Below are 22,239 nucleotides of genomic sequence, written 5' to 3' on the forward strand. Positions count from 1 at the left end.
GAAAGATGTAAGTAGATCATCTTTATATTTTCCCTTTGAATTTATGTAAAGACAAAAATCACTATTACATCATGCATTTGAGTCAACAGCAATAAACAAATATTAAAGAGTAAATGGAAATAATGTTATGGAAAGAAAGAGAGATGAAATCTTATTGTATCATAATACATGTTCCAATGGCTTGTACAGTGTACATTACATGTAATAAAATCATATTTTCTGAACAATTCAAATGGAGAAACAATACTTGTTCATACTTTCACTATACTTCATTTCACAGAATCTCTCACGATACCCAATGTTTTACTAAATAACATAATATTCTATACATGTTGAATGTGGATGACAATTGGCTACAAAATGTAATCTTGTATGGCGATGAGGGTATTACAGCTGGGTGTGTATGTTACTATGTCAAGTCAGCCTCGCTACCATGCTGCCCCCTGTCTTTCCTCACCGGTACTGTGCAACAGCTGTTGGAAACTTATCAGAGCAGCAAACTATATGACATCACTAGAATACACACATTATTGAGAAAGCAGACAGAATGTGATTACCATTGTTTTATTTATGGAAAAATACAATACATCCATTTCCTTTTCATTTCAGAACACATAAGACAACATATTGCTACAGTGTTACATGATGGTATGTTTCTAGAAATTAAACAAACATGGTCAATATTCAATATAATAGTACAATCTGCCAAAAGTAAAAACGTAGATTCACAGAGTGATTTTGAAAATGTTTCAACAGAAAAAAATGTTGAGAAACTGTTTTTGACACAGGTATTGTAATATTCCTTTGCCTTCTACACATACATTGGTCAATACATTTCTCCACAAAACCTTTTCAATATGGAACATCAAACTATTAAATGACTGATGGCAAATAGAACCATCTATTTCCTTAAAATAGGCATGACCTCACTGTTTGACATGTGAGAATATTGTGTATAATAGCTAATACAATCATATTCATTAGAACAATAATAACAACAATCAATCATAATAGCCATAACATAACAATAACCGTATTAGTAATCTCTTGCATTATTCAATAAAATACTCTTATTTGTGTATTCAGGGAGGCTGTGGAACTACTTTAAAACCTCCCTTTCAGTGCATGTAAGTCTGCGTGTGATCATGGACGTTTTAGTGTGTGTGTGTGTTTTAGTGTGTCTACTGTGTTAAGAGCAGAAGGCAGACTGCAGCTCTTTGAAAGCAGCCTGTCTCCGTTTCCTATCTAGCTCCTGTCTCTTCCGTTCCTCCTGCTCCTCTCGGATCTCAGCCTCAAACTTACTGCCCACCTTCAGAGCCTGCACCTGCACCATACAACACAATTAGATCTACAGTACAGCCAGGATTATATAACACCACTCTAAATCTGTACCTGAAACATTGGATGATGTAACAGACTCAACAACAGCACAGAACACACACACACTGTCACCGTATTTCTCTGTCTACCACTAGAGGTTGGATGTGGCATAAGACATGCTGATGTAGAATCCTGCTATGATGGGAAAGATGAGGAATAAATCAGGCCAGCTGATGTACGTCAGTTCTTAAAATAGCTGAGTGCTATACATCTGGGACACATGTCACACACCCTTCCCTTGCCCAAGAAACATGGTTTGTCATGGGCATTGATTCTATAACATTGACACATAAACCAACCTTTTCTCACACATACATACCCTACCGTTTAAAAGTTTGGGATCACTTCAATGTCCTTGTTTTCCATGAAAACATACATGAAATGAGTTGCAAAAAATGAATAGGAAATATAGTCAAGACGTTGACAAGGATATAAATAATGATTTTTAATTGAAATAATAATTGTGTCCTTCAAACTTTGCTTTCCTCAAAGAATCCTCCATTTGCATCAATTACAGCCTTGCAGACCTTTGTTATTCTAGTTGTCAATTTGTTGAGGTAATCTGAAGAGTTTTCACCTCATGCTTCCTGTAGCACCTCCCACAAGTTGGATTGGCTTGATGGGAACTTCTTACATACCATACGGTCAAGCTGCTCCCACAACAGCTCAACACGGTTGAGATCCAGTGACTGTGCTGGCCACTCCATTATAGACAGAATACCAGCTGACTGCTTCTTCACTAAATAGTTATTGCATAGTTTGGATCTGTGCTTTGGGTCATTGTCCTGTTGTAGGAGGATATTAGCTCCAATTAAGCGCCGTCCACAGGGTATGGCATGAAATTGCAAAATGGGGCGACAGCCTTCCCTCTTCAAGATCCCTTTTACCCTGTACAAATCTCCACATTTATCACCACCAAAGCACCCCCAGACCATCACATTGCCTCCACCATGCTTGACAGACGGCATCAACACTCCTCCAGCATCTTTTCATTTTTTTCTGCATCTCACGAATGTTCTTCTTTGTGATCCGAATACCTCAAACTTAGATTAGTCTGTCCATAACACTTTTTTCCAATCTTCCTCTGTCCAGTGTTTGTGTTCTTTTGTTTAATCTTTTATTTTTATTGGCCAGTCTGAGATATGGCTTTTCTTTGCAACTCTGCCTAGAAGGCCAGCATTCCGGAGTCACCTCTTCACTGTTGATGTTGAGACTGGAGTTTTGCGGGTACTATTTAATGAAGCTGCCAGTTGAGGACTTGTGATGTGTCTGTTTCTCAAACTTGACACTCTAATGTACTTGCTCAGTTGTGCACCGGGGCCTCCCACTTCTCTTTCTATTCTGGCTATCGCCAGTTTGCACTGCTCTGTGAAGGGAGCAGTACACAGTGTTGTACCAGATCTTCAGTTTCTTGGCAAAATCTCGCATTGAATAGCCTTCATTTCTCAGAACAAGAATAGACTGACTAGTTTCAGAAGAAAGGTCTTTGTTTCTGGCCATTTTGAGCCTGTAATCAAACCCACAAATGCTGATGCTCCAGATACTCAACTAGTCTAAAGAAGGCCAGTTGTATTGCTTCTTTAATCAGGACAACAGTTTTGAGCTGTGCTAAGATAATTGCAAAAGGGTTTTCTAATGATCAATTATCCTTTTAAAATGATCAACTTGGATTAGCTAACACAACGTGCCATTGGAACACAGGAATGGTAGTTACTGATAATTGGTCTCTGTACACCTATGTGTATATATCTCATTAAACATCAGGCATATCCAGCTACAAAAGTCATTTACAATATTAACAATGTCTCACTGTATTTCTGATCAATTTTATGTTATTTTAATGGACAAAAAAAAATAGATTATTTCAAAAACAAGGACATTTCTAAGTGACCCCAACGGTAGTGTACATATCTACATACAGTACCAGTCAAAAGGTTGGACACACCTACTCATTTAATGGATTTATTTATGTTTACTATTTTCTACATTATAGAATAATAGTGAAGACATCAAAACTATGAAATAACACATATGGTATCATGTAGTAACCCAAAAAGTTTTAAACAAAATATATTTTATATTTGAGATTCTTCAAAGTAGCCACCTTGCCTTGATGAAAGCTTTGCAAACTCTTGGAATTATCTCAACCAGATTAATGAGGTAGTCACCTGAAATGCATTTCAATTCAAATGTGTGCTTTGTTAAAAGTTCATTTGTGGAATTTCTTTCCTTCTAATGCATTTCAGCCAATCAGCTGTGTTGTGACAAGGTAGGTGTAGTATACAGAAGATAGCCGTATTTGGTAAAAGACCAAGTCCATATTATGGCAAGAACAGCTCAAAAAAGCAAAGAGAAATGACAGTCCATCATTACTTTACAACATGGTCAGCCAATTCAGAACATTTCAAGAACTTTGAACGTTTCTTCAAGTGCAGTCGCAAAAACCATCAAGCGCTACGATGAAACTCCCTCTCATGAGGACCGCCACAGGAAAGAAAGACCCAGAGTTACCTCTGCTGCAGAGGATAGGTTCATTAGAGTTACCAGCCTCACAAATTGCAGCCCAAGTAAAAGGCTTCACGGAGTTCAAGTAACAGACAGATCTCAACGTCAACTTGTTCAGTGGAGAATCAGGCCTTCATGGTCAAATTGCTGCAAAGAACCCACTACTAAAGGACACCAATAAGAAGAAGAGACTTGCTTGGAAATCTGTCCTTTGGTCTGATGAATCCAAATTTGATATTTCTGGTTTCAAACACCTTGTCTTTGTGAGACGCAGAGTAGGTGAACAGATGATCTCTGCATGTGTGATTCCCACCATGAAGCATGGAGGAGGTGTGATGGTGCTTTGCAGGTGCTTTGCAGGTGATACAGTCTGTGATGTATTTAGAATTCAAGGCACACTTAACCAGCATGGCTACCACAGCATTCTGCAGCGATACGCCATCCCATCTCATTTGTTTTTCAACATGACAATGACCCAACACACCTCCAGGCTGTGTAAGGGCTATTTGACCAAGGTGAGTGATGGACTGCAGCATCAGATGACCTGGCCTTCACAACCTGACCTCAACCCAATTGAGATTGTTTGGGATGAGTTGGACCGCGGAGTGAAGGAAAAGCAGCCAACAAATCCTCTGCATATGTGGGAACTCCATCATATGCTGGAAAAGAATGTTGGAAAAGCATTCTTCATGAAGCTGGTTGAAAGAATGCCAAGAGTGTGCAAAACTTTCATCAAGGCAAAGCGTGGCTACTTTGAAGAATCTAAAATCTAAAATCTATTTTTATTTGTTTAACACTTTTTTGTTTTTGGTTACTAAATTATTCCATATGTGTTTTTTCATCGTGTTGAAGCCTTCACTATTATAATACAATGTAGAAAATAGTAAAAAAATAAAGAAAAACCCTTAAATAAGTAGGTGTCCAAACTTTTGACTGGTAACTGTACACACACACACACACACACTAGAGGTCGGCCGATTAATCAGAATGGCCGATTAATTGGGGCCGATTTCAAGTGTTCATAATAATCGTAAATCGGTATTTTTTGGGCGCCGATTTTGCCAAATCTTTTTTTGAATATACCTTTATTTAACTAGGCAAGTCAGTTAACACATTCTTATTTTCAATGACGGCCTAGGAACGGTGGGTTAACTGCTGTTCAGGGACATAACGAAAGATTTTCACCTTGTCAGCTCGGGGGATCCAACCTTGCAAACCTACAATTACTAATGCAATGCTCTAACCACCTGCCTCTCATTGCACTCAACGAGGAGCCTGCCTGTTACGTGAATGCAGTAGAAGCCAAGGTAAGTTGCTAGCTAGCATTAAACTTATCTTATAAAAAAACAATCAATCAATCATAATTACTAGTTATAACTATACATGGTTGATGATATTACTTGTTTATCTAGTGTGTCCCGCGTTGAATATAATCGATGCAACGCTGGGGGATGATTTAACAAAAGCGCATTTGCGAAAAGATCACAATCGTTGGACGACTGTACCTAACCATAAACACCAATGCCTTTCTTAAAATCAATACACAGAAGTATATATTTTTCAACCTGTATATTTAGCTTCAAGAAATCCAGGTTAGCAGGCAATATTAACCAGGTGAAATTGTGTCATTTCTCTTGCATTCATTGCACGCAGAGTCAGGGTATATGCAACAGTTTGCGAACAAATTTGCCATATTTTTACGTAATTATGACATAACATTGAAGGTTGTGCAATGTAACAAGAATATTTCAACTTGGGGATGCCACCCATTAGATAAAATACCGAACGGTTCCGTATTTCACTGAAATAATAAACGTTTTGTTTTCGAAATGATAGTTTCCAGATTCTACCATATTAATGACCAAAGGCTCGTATTTCTGTGTGTTATTATGTTATAATTAAGTCTATGATTTGATAGAGCAGTCTGACTGAGCGATGGTAGGCAGCAGCAGGCTCGTAAGCATTCATTCAAACAGCACGTTTGTGCGTTTTGCCAGCAGCTTTTCGCAAGCACAGCACTGTTTATGACTTCAAGCCTATCAGCCTAATGGCTGGTGTAACCGATGTGAAATGGCTAGCTAGTTAGCTGGTGTGTGTGCTAATAGCGTTTCAAACGTCACTCACTCTGAGACTTGGAGTAGTTATTCCCCTTGCTCCGCAAGGGCTGCGGCTTTTGTGGAGCGATGGGTAACGCTGCTTCGAGTGTGGCTGTTGTCGATGTGTTCCTGGTTCGAGCCCAGGTAGGGGCGAGGAGAGGGACGGAAGCTATACTGTTACACTGGCAATACTATAGTGCCTATAAGAACATAGAACATCCAATAGTCAAATACTATATTAACAACAACCTAAAATCTCTTACCTTGGAATATTGAAGTCTCATGTTAAAAGGAACCACCAATTTTCATATGTTCTCATGTTCTGAGCAAGGAACTCAAACTGTTTTACATGGCACATATTGCACTTTTACTTCTCCAACACTTTGTTTTTGCATTATTTAAACCAAATTGAACATGTTTCATTATTTATTTGAGGCTAAATTGATTTTTATTGATGTATTGTATTAAGTTAAAATAAGTGTTCATTCAGTATTGTTGTAATTGTCATTATTACAAATACATTTTAAAAACTCGTCTGATTAATCGGCAGCGGCTGTTTTGGTCCTCTAATAATCGGTATCGGTATCGGCGTTGAAAAATCAAAATCGGTCGACCTCTAGCACACGCACACCACACACACACACACACACACACTCTCTCTATCTCTCTCTCTCTCTCTCTCTCTCCTCTTCCTCCATCCCAGTCCTACCTTAGCCTCGAAAAAGGCCCGTGCCCCCATGACTCCCTCTGTGGAGACGTCTATCTCAGACAGTCTGGCCAGAGCCATCAGACCACTCTCCTCCAGCAGCTCGCCTGCAGCTGCTCGCCTGAAGATCAGCAGGAACTGGAGGAGAAAGCAAAACATCAAGGTGGGTAAGAGAGGCTCAGGCAGAACTATACATATCTATACTTTTTGGGTCAGTAGATTGTAAAATATATACATAGACACAGAGTTGTATTACAGTGCACTGCACTGCACATTGTGAAATAAACAGAATATGTTATTGTAGGTCATTTTTTGCTCTAAAATGACTTTTTTTGTCAAATATAGGGTCCTACATTTAATGTACTGCCACAACAATTGTGTTTCATAGCTTGCAATCCCTACAAAGCTTCACTTAAGTGATCATGCCCAAGAAGCACGTGTTTGGAGGATATATTGGCACGGGTGTTCGTCCGGTAAACTGTGCCAAAATATCCTCCAAACACCGGCCATTGAGGGCATTATCACTGTTGTACAACGGGTTACCAACATATTCAAATAACGAAGGACATATTTTGATTAAAAAGTTATTTTTATGAATTTTTTCATACTATTTCATCCTTCCACAAGTTATAGTCCCGACACAAATCTAGTGTTGCTGCCCAAACTGGGTGGTCGTTCGTTCTATTGGTCCGGTTGTTAGAGACGCGACCCAGACGTTCAGTCTTTTTTTTCTGTATCCGTGGACGCGAGCGACCCAGTCGTTTGTTCTAAATGTAGCTTTGCAATACTGGCTGGCAATTTTAGCCAACTACGGCTAACTAACAGTTAACTGCACTTCAACTACGGCTAACTGCACTTCAAAAAGTGCAGCCAGAATAACAGCAGCTGCAGTAGCTGCATTTGCATTTGTTTAAGCTGCTTTCTAGAGACATTTATTTGGAAACATCCATAACAATGAGATAATGAGGCACGATTTCGCCTGGCATAGAAAATGTGCTCTCTCGTCAGTACACTGTTGTTCAGAGGAGCTAGCCAACAACACAGCTAACACAACTGGAGCTGGAAAGATTGCGAATTAGCTGCACTTCGTTTCGTTTTACCTTTTATTATTATTTATATTCTCCCCAATTTCGATACAAATCGAGTAATGCGTCCTCCAAAACATGACACACCTGACTGCACTTCTTTAACATCCGCCCGTTTAATCCCGAAGCCAGCCGCACCAATGTGTTCAGAGGAAACACCATTCAACTGACGACGAGTGATAACTTCTAATCAAATAATTTACAAGTGATAACTGTTCCTTCTAATATCATAACATCATGTAGAAGTGATAACGGTTCCTTCTAATATCATAACATCATGTAGAAGTGATAACTGTTCCTTCTAATATCATAACATCATGTAGAAGTGATAACTGTTCCTTCTAATATCATAACATCATTTTGATGTGATAACTGTCCCTTCTAATATCATAACATCATGTAGAAGTGATAACTGTTCCTTCTAATACTTGTGTCATAAAATCATATAGACATTAGTGTCGGAACTGTCCTCCTAGGAAAAGTACTTTCCGTGTGTGAACTTGGTGTAGCAACCTGATATCAATCAATCAAATGTATTTTAGAAAGTTGTTTTTACATCAGCAGTTGTCACAGAGTACCATACTGATACCCAGCCTCAAACCACAAAGAGCAAGCAATGCAGATGTAGAAGCAGAGTGGCTAGGAAAACCTCTAGAGATGAACCAGGCTCTGAGGGGTGATAGAATTCCCCATCTAGCTGGCCCCATCTAGCCTGACCACCAGTGGTCCTAGGGGAACTGTGCTGTGTAATGGGATATGTCTGTGTGGAACTCCAATCAAGAGAATGAGAGGCAGAGAGAAGCAAGGAGTGGTCGAGTCAACGCCCCAGAGCTGAAACACAACATAGTCTTTGTATATCTCTGTTCACCTGTATCACCTGTTTAACCCTGTGAGTGAACACCAACTGTAAGTTGCTCTGGATAAGAGTGTCTGCTAAATGACTAAAATGTCAAATGTAAATGAGTGTGTGAGAGAGAGGGAAAGAGGGGGAGAAGGGGAGATAGAGGGGGTAGGAAAGATAAGGAGAGAGAGGGAGGGAGAAGTGAGAGGGAGGGGGTAGGAAAGAGATTGAGGGAGACGGGGAGTGGGAGGGAGAGGGTAGGAAAGAGAAGGAGGGAGACGGGGAGTGGGAGTGGGAGGGAGAGGGAGAAGGTAGGAAAGAGAAGGAGGGAGACTGAGGGAGTGGTTGGGAGAAGGAAGAGGGAGGGGGTAGGAAAGAGAAGGAGGGAGACAGGGAGAGTGGGAGGAAGAAGAGAGAGGGAAGGGGTAGAAAAGAGGAGAGCCCTAGGACAGCAACAGCAACACAATTAGACCCAACCAAGTCATGAGAAAACAAAAAGATAATTACTTGAAACATTGGAAGGAATTTACCAAACAACAGAGCAAACTAGAATGCTATTTGGCCCTAAACAGAGGGTACACAGTGGCAGAATACCTGACCACTGTGACTGACCCACAATTAAGGAAAGTTTTGACTATGTACAGACTCAGTGAGCACAGTCTTGCTATTAAGAGACCCCCCATACACACAGAGTGATATGGAGACACAGCCTTTTACAGACAGTCCTGAGAGCAGTGCAGTGCCTTCAGAAAGTATTCATACCTCTTGACTTATTACACATTTGGTTGTTACAGCCTGAATTCAAAATTGCGAGAAAATCCCCAATAATAATGTCACCCACCTACCCACAATACCCCATAATGATAACGTTTAATGTTTACACATTTATTAAAAATGAAATTCTGAAATTTACATAAGTATTCACACCCCTGTCTTGCCATAGATTTTAGTAAAAACTTTAACTTGGCCACTCAGGAACATTCATGGTCTTATTGGTAAGCAACTCCAGTGTCGATTTGGCATTGTGTTTTAGGTTATTGTCCTGCTGAAAGGTGAATTCCTCTCCCAGTGTCTGGTGGAAAACAGACTGAACCAGGTGTCCTCTAGGATTTTGCCTGTGCTTAGCTCCATTCCGTAAATTATCCTAAATTATCCTGAAAAACTCCCTTGTCCTTAAAGATTACAAGCATACCCATAACATGACCCAGCCACCACTATGCTTGAAAATATGGAGAGTGGTACTCAGTAATGTGTTGTATTGGATTTGCCACAAACATAACACTTCATGTTCAGGACAAAAAGTTAATTGCTTTGCCACATGTTTTGCAGTATTAATTTAGTGCCTTGTTTCAAAGAGGATGCATGTATTGAAATATTTGTATTCTGTACAGGCTTCCTTCTTTTCACTCTGTCAATTAGGTTAGTATTGTGGAGTAACTACAATGCTGTTGATCCATCCTCAGTTTTCTCCTTTCTCCTATCAACTCTGTAACTGTTTTAAAGTCCCCATTGGCATCATGGTGAAATCTCTGAGAGGTTTCCTTCCTCTCCGGCTACTGAGTTTGGAAGGACACCTGTATTTTTGTAGTGACTGGGTGTATTGATACACCATCCAAAGTGCATTAAAAATGTTACATGTTCAAAGGGATATTCAATGTCTGTTGTTTTATTTTGAATCATCTGCCAATAGGGGCACTTCTTTGCGAAGCATTAGAAAACCTCCCTGGTCTTTGTGTTTGAATCTGTGTTTGAAATTCATTGTTCGACTGAGGGACCTTACAGATAATGTTTGGGGTGCATTAATGTAATTTAAAAAATCATGTCTAACATTAGTATTGCACACAGGGTGAGTCCATGCAACTTATTATGTGACTTGTTAAACACATTTACACTCCTGAACGTATTTAGACTTGCCATAACAAAGGGGTTGAAAACTTATTAACTCAAGACATTTCAGCTTTTCCTTTTTGAATTAATTAGCAAAAATTCTAAACATAAAAATAACATGTTTCTACTTTGACATTATGGGGTATTGTGTGTAGGCCAATGACAATGAAAATATCAATTGAATCCATTTTAAATTCAGATTGTAACACAACAAAATGTTGGAAAGTCAAGTGTGAATACTTTCTGAAGGCACTATATGTTTTACTGCAGTTAAAAAATACACACTGTAATTAACAGGCCTCTATGAGGCACACACACACACACACACACACACACACACACACACACACACACACACACACACACACACACACACACACACACACACACACACACACACACACACACACACACACACACACACACACACACACACACACAGGGAAATTGACATGGAAGTAGACAATACAGTACACACACCTCTCTGTAGCTCAGCTTGCCGTCGAAGTCCTCATCCACCTCTTTGATCATATTCTTGAGGCCCAGGTGGGTCTGAGGAGCTCCCAGCTTCTCCATCATCATCTTCAGCTCCATCAGGTCTATGAAGCTGTCCTTACCACTGTCAAACCTACAGAGAGAAGAGGGTTGATCCATGAACTTACATTATAACAGCACAACTCTATGAAGCCTTCCTTACCCCTGTCAAACCTACATACACTATACTGTATATACACAATTATGTGGACACCCCTTCAAATTAGTGGCTATTTAAGCCACACCCGTTACTGACAGGTGTATAAAATAGAGCACACAGCCATGCGATCTCCATAGACAAACATTGGCAGTAGAATGGCCTTACTGAAGAGCTCAGTGAATTTCAACGTGGCACCGTCATAGGATGCCACCTTTCCAACAAGTCGTCAGTTCGTCAAATTTCTGCCCTGCTAGAGTTGCCCTGGTCAACCGTAGGTGCTGTTATTGTGAAGTGGAAACGTCTAGGCCACTCAAGCTCACCGAATGGGACCGCAGAGTGTTGAAGTGTGTAGTGCATAAAAATCATCTGTCCTCAGTTGCAACACTCAATTTCGAGTTCTAAACTGGCTCTGGAAGCAACGTCAGCACAAGAACTGTTTGTCGGGAGGTTCATTAAATGGGTTTTCAAGGCTGAGCATCCGCACACAATCCTAAGATCACCATGCACAATGCCAAGTGTTGGCTGGAGTAATATGAAATACATTTTCTGGAGTGATGAATCAGCTTCACCATCTGGCAGTCCGACGCACAAATGTGGGTTTGGCGGCTGCCAGGAGAACGCTACCTGCCCAAATGCATAGTGCCAATTGTAAAGTTTGGTGGAGGAGGAATAATGGTCTGGGGCTGTTTTTTATGGTTCGGGTTAGGCCCCTTAGTTCCAGTGAAGGGAAATCTTAACGCTAAAGCAGTTATTAACATTCCAGACACAAGCATTTCGCTACACCTGCAATAACATCTGCTAGACACGTGTATGTGACCAATACAACTTGATTTGATTTAGAAGATTCTGTGCTTCCAACTTTGTGGCAACAGTTTGGGGGAGGCCCTTTCCTGTTTCAGCTTGACAAGGCCCCGTGCACAAGACGAGGTCCATACAGAAATGGTTTGTCGAGATCAGTATGGAAAAACTTGTCTGGCATGCACAGAGCACTGACCTCAACCACATTGAATACATTTGGGATGAATTGGAACGCATACTGTGAGCCAGGCGTAATCGCCCAAAATCAGTGCCCGACCTCACTAATGCTCTTGTGGCTGAATGGAAGCAAGTCCCCGCAGCAATGTACCAACATCTACTTGAAAGCCATCCCAGAAGAGTGCCCATGATTCTGGCATGAGATGTTCGATGAGCAGGTGTCCACATACTTGGTCATGTAGTGTACAGGTGTGTCTACATACAGCCAGGGAGAGAGGAAGGTACACAGACATTACACTACCTCACATTAAATTACCAGGAGAGGAAACATGTTTGTCAAAAAGGACAACAACTATGGGTAATAGATAGTTATATAGTCAACAACTAAAGCCCAGAGGTGTTTCTCATGGTCAGCTCAAATGCTCAGCAAAACCTCATGGCTTTAGTAAGACTGGCTGACAGGCACAATGTGGTGAAAGGCATCTATACCCTGAGTCTGAACAGACAGCCACATCTAGACATAGAGATACAGGCCCTAAACCTACCAATGACATTAAACACACACACACACACACACACACACACACACACACACACACACACACACACACACACACACACACACACACACACACACACACACACACACACACACACACACACACACACACACACACACACACACACACAGGAGGGACAGATATATTGTGATAAAGGTCTGATGTCGGAAATAGCGATCCGGGTGGTCGAACCTAACTAGACAGTCCCCTGATAGCTGTATGTGCTTGACTGACACACACAAACACCAACTTTCCCTGATCAATCACAGTTAAACTCGCCACACTCACAACACACTCATTTGTCATCAGACACAAAGCAGATTAATTAAGGGCTTTGGGGGTCCTAGATAAACAGATCAGGTGAAACATTGAAAAACAGAGAGAGACATGACTGAGTGAGATGCAGATAGAGCAGCATTGTTTGTGTGTGTGTGTGTGTGTGTGTGTGTGTGTGTGTGTGTGTGTGTGTGTGTGTGTGTGTGTGTGTGTGTGTGTGTGTGTGTGTGTGTGTGTGTGTGTGTGTGTGTGTGTGTGTGTGTGTTTGAGAGGGGTCCTGCAAGGAGTCTGTCTGTCTATCTGCCACAACAAGTGTTTACAGATCCGTTCACACAGCTGTTCGAGGCACTGGATCTGGTGTGAGTGAGGAAACACACACTCTCTCTCACACAGACACACACACACACACACACACGTGTGCTCCTATCTTGCCGACGCCTGAATGGTAGGAGTGTAATCTGGTCAGACCAGAAACCAAAGAGAGCGAGGTCATTGTTTCAGTCCAACTCTTCAAAGGCCATAGGAACTAAACCCCCTCCCTTCAAAACAACCTGATTTAGGACTATTAACTTCCTAACAATCAGCGTAAAGATATCATCAGCTCAGTAGCACAAAGGACCATTGAGTTGAACCCCACCCCATCACTTTAAAGGCAAACCTTGCATTACTAATGCTAAACTCCCATCCCAAAATAAATCATTGTTACTAATACACCCACCCAATACTGTAACCCACCCAATACTGTTACCCACCCAATACTATAACTCACCCAATACTGTAACCCACCCAATACTATAACTCACCCAATACTATAACTCACCCAATACTCACCCAATACTATAACCCACCCAATACTATAACTCACCCAATACTGTTACCCACCCAATACTATAACTCACCCAATACTATAACTCGCCCAATACTGTTACCCACCCAATACTGTTACCCACCCAATACTATAACTCACCCAATACTATAACTCGCCCAATACTGTTACCCACCCAATACTGTTACCCACCCAATACTGTTACCCACCCAATACTATAACTCACCCAATACTATAATAATATAATAATAATATATGCCATTTAGCAGACGCTTTTATCCAAAGCGACTTACAGTCATGTGTGCATACATTCTACGTATGGGTGGTCCCGGGAATCGAACCCACTACCCTGGCATTACAAGCGCCATGCTCTACCAACTGAGCTACAGAAGGACTATAACTCACCCAATACTATAACTCACTCAATACTATAACTCACCCAATACTGTAACCTGTCCAATACTATAACTCACGCAATACTGTAACCAACCCAATACTATAACTCACCCAATACTGTTACCCACCCAATACTATAACTCACCCAATACTATAACTCACCCAATACTGTTACCCACCCAATACTATAACTCACCCAATACTGTTACCCACCCAATACTATAACTCACCCAATACTGTTACACACCCAATACTATAACTCACCCAATACTGTAACCCACCCAATACTATAACTCACCCAATACTGTTACCCACCCAATACCATAACTCACCCAATACTGTAACCCACCCAATACTATAACTCACCCAATAGCGTTACCCACCCAATACTATAACTCACCCAATACTATAACTCGCCCAATACTGTTACCCACCCAATACTGTTACCCACCCAATACTGTTACCCACCCAATAGTGTTACCCACCCAATACTATAATCCACCCAATACTATAACTCACCCAATACTGTTACCCACCCAATACTATAACTCACCCAATACTGTAACCCATCCAATACCATAACTCACCCAATACTATAACCCACCCAATACTATAAATCACCCAATATATAACCCACCCAATACTATAACTCACCCAATACTATAACTCGCCCAAAACTGTTACACACCCAATACTGTTACCCACCCAATACTGTTACCCACCCAATAGTGTTACCCACCCAATACTGTTACCAATCCAATACTATAACTCACCCAATACTATAACTCATGCAATACTATAACTCACCCAATACTGTTACCCACCCAATATTATAACCCACCCAAAACTGTAACCCACCCAATACTATAACTCACCCAATACTATAACTCACCCAATACTGTTACCCACCCAATACTATAACTCACCCAATACTATAACTCACCCAATACTATAACTCACCCAATACTGTTAACCACCCAATACTATAACCCACCCAATACTATAACTCACCCAATACTATAACTCACCCAATACTGTTACCCACCCAATACTATAACTCACCCAATACTATAACTCACCCAATACTATAACTCACCCAATACTGTTACCCACCCAATAGTGTTACCCACCCAATACTGTTACCAATCCAATACTATAACTCACCCAATACTATAACTCACGCAATACTATAACTCACCCAATACTGTTACCCACCCAATACTATAACCCACCCAAAACTGTAACCCACCCAATACTATAACTCACTCAATACTATAACTCACCCAATACTGTAACCTGTCCAATACTTTAACTCACGCAATACTGTTACCCACCCAATACTGTTACCCACCCAATAGTGTTACCCACCCAATACTATAACTCACGCAATACTATAACTCACCCAATACTGTTACCCACCCAAAACTATAACCCACCCAATACTGTAACCCACCCAATACTATAACTGACCCAATACTGATACCCACCCAATACTATAACTCACCCAATACTATAACTCACCCAATATTATAACTCACCCAATACTGTAACCCATCCAATACTATAACTCACCCAATACTATAACTCACCCAATACTGTAACACTACTCATTCCCCTCACACACACACATTTCCTGCAATCTGTGTTCTAAAACAGCTGACCAGCATGACAACTGTTCACAGCAATGGATGACCCCAGAGCAGCTTAGCAACTGTCACCTGCACATACAGGACTCACTCCACAGCTTAGTGACAGGTCCTAGTCCAGCTCCTCAGCTGGGTCAGCCAGTATCTCACAATAACAACATGTTATGCTGAAAGAATAGAAAAGCTGTCTTGTCAGAAGCAGTACTATGATCATTAAAATACTACTCTAGGCTACTATTTCAGCCCCAGATTTCTACCACAATCTATCCACTGAAAGTCTGCCGAAAGCTTTGACGTAAGAAAAATAAGAAAGGCTGTTTGGCTATCAAAAACTCAAAAGTTAAACGTTGCATGAAAACATTGTTGTGGAATGTCTTCCATTGTAAGGGAGTGGTGACACAGCTACAGCTACTGTCCATAGTCAGGCCTTATTGTCCCACAGCTAACTTCCTGCAGTATGGTAATTATAGATACCAAGGCTTTCGGCATGGACACTGTATTTTGGGGTTCTCTCTCTCTCTCCATTTCCCTCTCAATCCCTCTCCCTCGCTTTCCCTCTCCCTCCCTCTCTCTCTTTCCCTCTCCCTCCCCTCCCCCTCCTTCTCTCTCCCTCTCTATCCATCACCTATGCCTCTCTCTCTCTCTCTCTCTCTCTCTGTTTCTCTCTCTCTCTCTCTCTCTCTCTCTCTCTCTCTCTCTCTCTCTCTCTCTCTCTCTCTCTCTCTCTCTCTATTTCTCTCTCTCTCTCTCTATTTCTCTCTCTATTTCTCTCTCTCTCTCTCTCTCTCTCTCTCTCTCTCTCTCTCTCTCTCTCTCTCTCTCTCTCTCTCTCTATTTTCTCTCTCTCTCTCTCTCTCTCTATTTCTCTCTCTATTTCTCTCTCTCTCTCTCTCTCTATTTCTCTCTCTGTTTCTCTCTCTCTCTCTGTTTCTCTCTCTATTTCTCTCTCTCTCTATTTCTCTCTCTCTCTATTTCTCTCTCTGTTTCTCTCTCTCTATTTCTCTCTCTCTCTCTCTCTCTCTCTCTCTCTCTCTCTCTCTCTCTCTCTCTCTCTCTCTCTCTCTCTCTCTCTCTCTCTATTTCTCTCTCTGTTTCTCTCTCTCTCTCAGCAGGAGTGTATTCAGGTCACTCCTGCTGCTATAAGGCGTCTAGTGTCAGAGTGAAGATGGAGCATCACATCCTCATCTCTAATGCAGCCTGTTTTAGACTAGCGTCAGGCTAGGCACGTGTCTGTGCATTTTCACCCTGGAGACAGGAATATTTGTGGACTCTGGGGGAGAAAACAGAGAAATTAGTGAAAAAGCCATCCCTCAGAAATCACAGTGACTAACACTTTACCATCATAGGCTGATTTTAGAGCAGTTACTCAATCAAAAGTCAGAATTGTGACTACACTCTTAGAAAAAAGGGTTCCAAAAGGATTATTCTGTTGTCCCCATAGGATAACTGTTTTTGGTTTCAAGTAGAACCCTCTGTGTAAAGGGTTCAACATGGAACTCAAAAGGGTTCTATTTGGAACCAAAAATGGTTCTTCAAAGGAGTATCCTATGACAGTCGAAGAACCCTTTTGAATGTGAATGTGGCAAGGGCAGCATCAGGAAAGAGAAAGAGGGTGAGAAGGGGTGAGAATTAAGGTGGTGAGGAGGAGTAGACCAATTTATGATGGGATGAGGCAGAGTGTAACGGGGTGACAGAAGGGGCAGAATTTAGGATGGAATGGCCCGGCCCTGCCCTCAATCTAGTCTACTCCCGCTTGGAACATTCCAAAGTACCCCCTCCCTGGCCCTCACCCAAGCTAGGCTCTGTCACCATGACCGCATCCAAGCAAACTTTAGGACACAGACAGACTGGCCACTGTCTAATAAGTGTGCCCCCGCTGAGCATGTGCTTCACCCACATCTAGGTTACCCGCCAGTGGCTAGGTCAGAGGTCAAGTACCCTGCATGCAAAGCTAAGGAGAGCAGGGGGAGATGAAAGACTGGTTGGGTAGATAAAGGAGTCTCAACTCAGAAAATATTGAGTAATGTAAAGACAGTACACCTGACCTCTCCGCTTCAGCCAATGAAAAGCCTATAGAGAGATGATAGGATAAACTAAGGACATGGAGATTTTACAGCACTGGAGGTTTTACAGCACTGGAGGTTTTACAGCACTTCAACTCACTGTGATCTAATGAATCATCAAGGTGTGAGCTTTGCACTGAAACCAAACTCTAAAGCTTTGACTGTCTATACTCTGTCTATACACTTACGACACGGGTGGGTAATGCAGCTAGCTACATGTGTCTATCACGGGTGGATAATGCTGCAACACATGTTTTTTCACGGGTGTGCAATGCTGCAACAAGTGTCTTATCACAGGTGGGTAATGCTACAACACGTGTCTTATCACAGGTGGGTAATGCTGCAACACGTGTCTTATCACAGGTGGGCAATGCTGCAACACATGTTTTATCACAAATGGGTAATGCTGCAACACGTCTTATCACAGGGTGGACCTACAGTGCATTCGAAAAGTTTTCAGACCCTTTGACTTTTTCCACATTTTCTTATATTACAGCCTTATTCTCAAATGGATTAAATAAATATGTATTTTTATCAATGTACACACAATACTGCATAATTACAATGCTAAAACAGGTTTTTAGACATTTTTGCAAATGTATAAAGAAAAACTTAAATACCTTATTTACATAAGTACTCAGACCCTTCGCAAGAGCTTCTTGGTGTATTCTGTTTCCATTGATCATCCTTGATATGTTTCTGCAACTTGATTGGACTCCACATGTGGTAAATTCAATTGATTGGACATGATTTGGATCGTGTCCAAGACACAGATCTGGGGAAGGTCACCAAAAAATGTCTGCAGAATTGAAGGTTCCCAAGAACACAGTGGCCTCCATCATTCTTAAATGGAAGAAGTTTGGAACCACTAAGACTCTTCCTAGAGCTGGCCGTCCGGCCAAACTGAACATTTGGAGAGGTGACCAAGAACCTTATGGTCACTCTGACAGAGCTCCAGAGTTCCTCTGTGTAGATTGGAGAACCTTCCAGATGGACAACCATCTCTACAGCACTCCACGAATCAGGCCTTTATAGTAGAGTGTCCAGACGGAAGCCACTCCTCAGTAAAAGGCACATGACAGCCCGCCTGGAGTTTGCCAAAAAAGCACCGAAAGGACTCTCAGCGCAGGAGTGGTTTCAGGACAATCCACCGAATGTCCTTGATTGGCCCAGCCAGATTGCTGACTTGAACCCAATCGAACATCTCTGGAGAGACCTGAAAATAGCTGTACAGCAACGGTCCCCATCCAACATGACAGAGCTTGAAAGGATCTGCAGAGAAGAATGAGAGAGACTCCCCATATACAGGTGTGCCAAGCTTGTAGCGTCATACCCAAGAAGACTCTTGTGTAAATGTGATATTTAAGTTTTTTATTTGAAATAAATCAGCAAAAATGTCTAAAAACTGTTTTGCTTTGTCATTATGGGGTATTGTGTGTAGATTGATGAGGGGAAAAAAATGTTTTAATCAATTTTAGAATAAGGCTGTAACGTAACGTAACAAAATGTGGAAGAGGTCAATGGGGTCTGAATACTTTCTGAATGCATTGTATGTCTAGGAAGTGCTCCGGTGATGGCTATAGGGGAGATGGATAAAACCCACCCCGGGCAGAACAGCTTGAGAGGCATAGAGGGAGAAGAGGGGGCTATGAGATAGAGGACACATTCAACCAACACCAAAACAGAATAGAGAATCTGGGGCAGTGTGTGGGTGAGAGAGAGGGGGGGGGGGGGGCATGTTAACTAAATCTTTCTTCATGAGTGCATCTAAGTGCAGTTTTGTCAATGAGAGGCATGTTCAAGTAAATCCTCAGGAAAGAGGGTGATACCAATTCCCCCTCCTTTCTCCCTCTCTCTGTGACCCATTTGCTCCTATACATACTGGCTCTTCCTTTCCAACTGTGCTGAGAGCGAAACTAGGCCAAACTCAAATGTAAAACTCAAGTTTAAATACACAGTCCTGGAAAAACTGCAGTGTCAATGCATCTACACACAAATCAATATACTTCTCTACGCTGCGCTCACATGCACTTGTAGCTACAAAGCTTTAGATGAACAGATGAAATGGGACAACAGTATTACATGTTGTCAACAGAAATGCAAGTAGTCTCCGCTACAGCTCTGAGCAAATACAGGGACACAACTAGTCTCACACACAGAGGTTGTCCAGTCTCTGTATACAGTAGGGTCTCCTCTCGTCAGTGGTCCCTCCTCACACACACACACACACACACACACACACACACACACACACACACACACACACACACACACACACACACACACACACACACACACACACACACACACACACACACACACTCACTCACTCACACACACACACACACACTCTCACTCACTCTCACACACACACACACACACACACACACACACACACACACACACACACACACACACACACACACACACACACACACACACACACACACACACACAAACACACACACACACACAAACACACACACACACTCACACACACACACACACACACACACACACACACACACACACACACACACACACACACACACACACACACACACACACACACACACACACACACACACACACACACACACCAGGTTAGTACACTACGTAGTCTATGAGAGGATTAACTGAGAGGTAGAGAAAAAAATTGAAAGCTATTTAGGGAGATGTATTATGTATTATTAATATATATTGTTGGCAGAAAACGGAGATTGTTGTAGGCTAGATGAAGACCATTCAGTCTGTGAAGTTCCACAACAATTTAACTCCACCAGCAGGAGACAGAGGTCAGTCAGCAATATCAATTCACCTTATTAATTGTGTGGTCATGTAGTTGTCTCCCTCATAATATATAGGCTTCATCTCTTTATCACAGTGATCTGAATCAATCCCTCATACTCACCATACCTGGTTGTGACTAGCCTATACTATGCATAGTGGAGTCCAGGGTGCCAAATAACACATTTAGGCTTTTGCTTATTATGAAAAGGCCATCTAAGTTATATTAATAATATGTTTATACAAACAACATACATCAACTACCATTATTTACACACTGTAACTACATTTCTAGGATATAAGTGGCATTTCTAGGATATAAGTGGCAGGAGTAAAATATAACACTGTCTTTAATGAAATATATATATATATATATATATATATATATATATATGATTTGAAACTGATATTTGGATGAAAATACACTAAATTGAGACCAAATATTTCCATTTAATCTTTTAGGCATATCATATTGACCAAAAATGGAGTAGCCAAAATTAATATATTTTATACAAGATATTTTTAGAATTTAAGTCTAAATTTGACTTTTTTTGTCATTCTTCTAAAGTATTATCTTAGTTGTACTGCTAAACTTGATGTAAAGAAGTGACATTTAATATAATTATGTGAATGTGTCTAAATATTATATACGATTTTAGTCACTGCATTACAACGAAACCCCCACAAAATACAGTAACAATTATTGTCATCAACTACACCAATCAAAAGACCCTATCTTACTGATCAAAAGGATATATGTTTAGATACATGGAGAATGGTTCCACAAGTCTATTATCAAAAAAAAGTATATTTACCCATTTTTGGGTATTTAAATTGATGGATTTAAACTAAACCTTTTCGCCATGTAGACACTAAGCAAATATTAGGCCATGTTATAACATGTTTCTAATTTGAGTTACTAAGCTGTTACTACTGACCAGGTGTTACTTTGTTCCCTGGTCCCCCCTACAGACATAACTAAGGGACATTCCCTCTTTATCAAGACAAGTCACAACATATAACCATAGCCACATTATTTAGATTTGAATGATATTCAAATAAAAATAAAGTCTAAGCCTACCGTTTGAAAATGTTCTCCATGTCTTTGATCTGTTTGCGGGAGAACTCTTTGAATTCCGTGTAGGGATTGAACACCTTGGCCTGCTTGGGCGCCGAGTTCCCATTGTTGATGCACAGTCTCCGGGTGAGTTTCGCTGTGAGTTCCGATGTGTCATCATCAATGACCACCAACGCTTTTTTCTGCGGACCAGGGACAGGGTCGCTCGCTTTCACCGGGATTTCCTCTGGTGTAGACGGGTTGAGTAGGAGAGCAGGCTCCGCGGCCAGCCTGGGCTGCAGTTCCCTCGCCAATTCGTCCGATGCCATGGTGCGTAGGATACTTATTGACTTGATGCAATGGAAGCGTGTGCCTGGTACTCAGGATGGAAGTCAGCTGTGTCTGTCAGCGCTTGGCTCAGAGAGTTCCTTTCATCACCCAGGACAGTTTCGACTGGGC

General features: G+C 41.3%; 1 protein-coding gene across 1 annotated transcript; it reads right to left on the reverse strand.

Moving 5' to 3' along the window:
• Positions 1 to 548: 548 nt before the first annotated feature.
• On the reverse strand, positions 549 to 22,226 carry LOC123993892 (EF-hand domain-containing protein D1-like). The gene is made up of 4 exons (XM_046296365.1): positions 21,805 to 22,226; positions 10,981 to 11,128; positions 6,691 to 6,825; positions 549 to 1,324 (listed from the first exon to the last, which is right to left on the reverse strand). The coding sequence occupies exons 1-4, from the start codon at positions 22,107 to 22,109 to the stop codon at positions 1,190 to 1,192; spliced, it is 723 nt and encodes a 240-aa protein (XP_046152321.1). The 5' UTR covers positions 22,110 to 22,226; the 3' UTR covers positions 549 to 1,189.
• Positions 22,227 to 22,239: the final 13 nt, after the last annotated feature.

The sequence above is a fragment of the Oncorhynchus gorbuscha genome, linkage group LG13, assembly GCF_021184085.1.
Source record: "Oncorhynchus gorbuscha isolate QuinsamMale2020 ecotype Even-year linkage group LG13, OgorEven_v1.0, whole genome shotgun sequence".
NCBI classification, from domain to species: domain Eukaryota; kingdom Metazoa; phylum Chordata; class Actinopteri; order Salmoniformes; family Salmonidae; genus Oncorhynchus; species Oncorhynchus gorbuscha.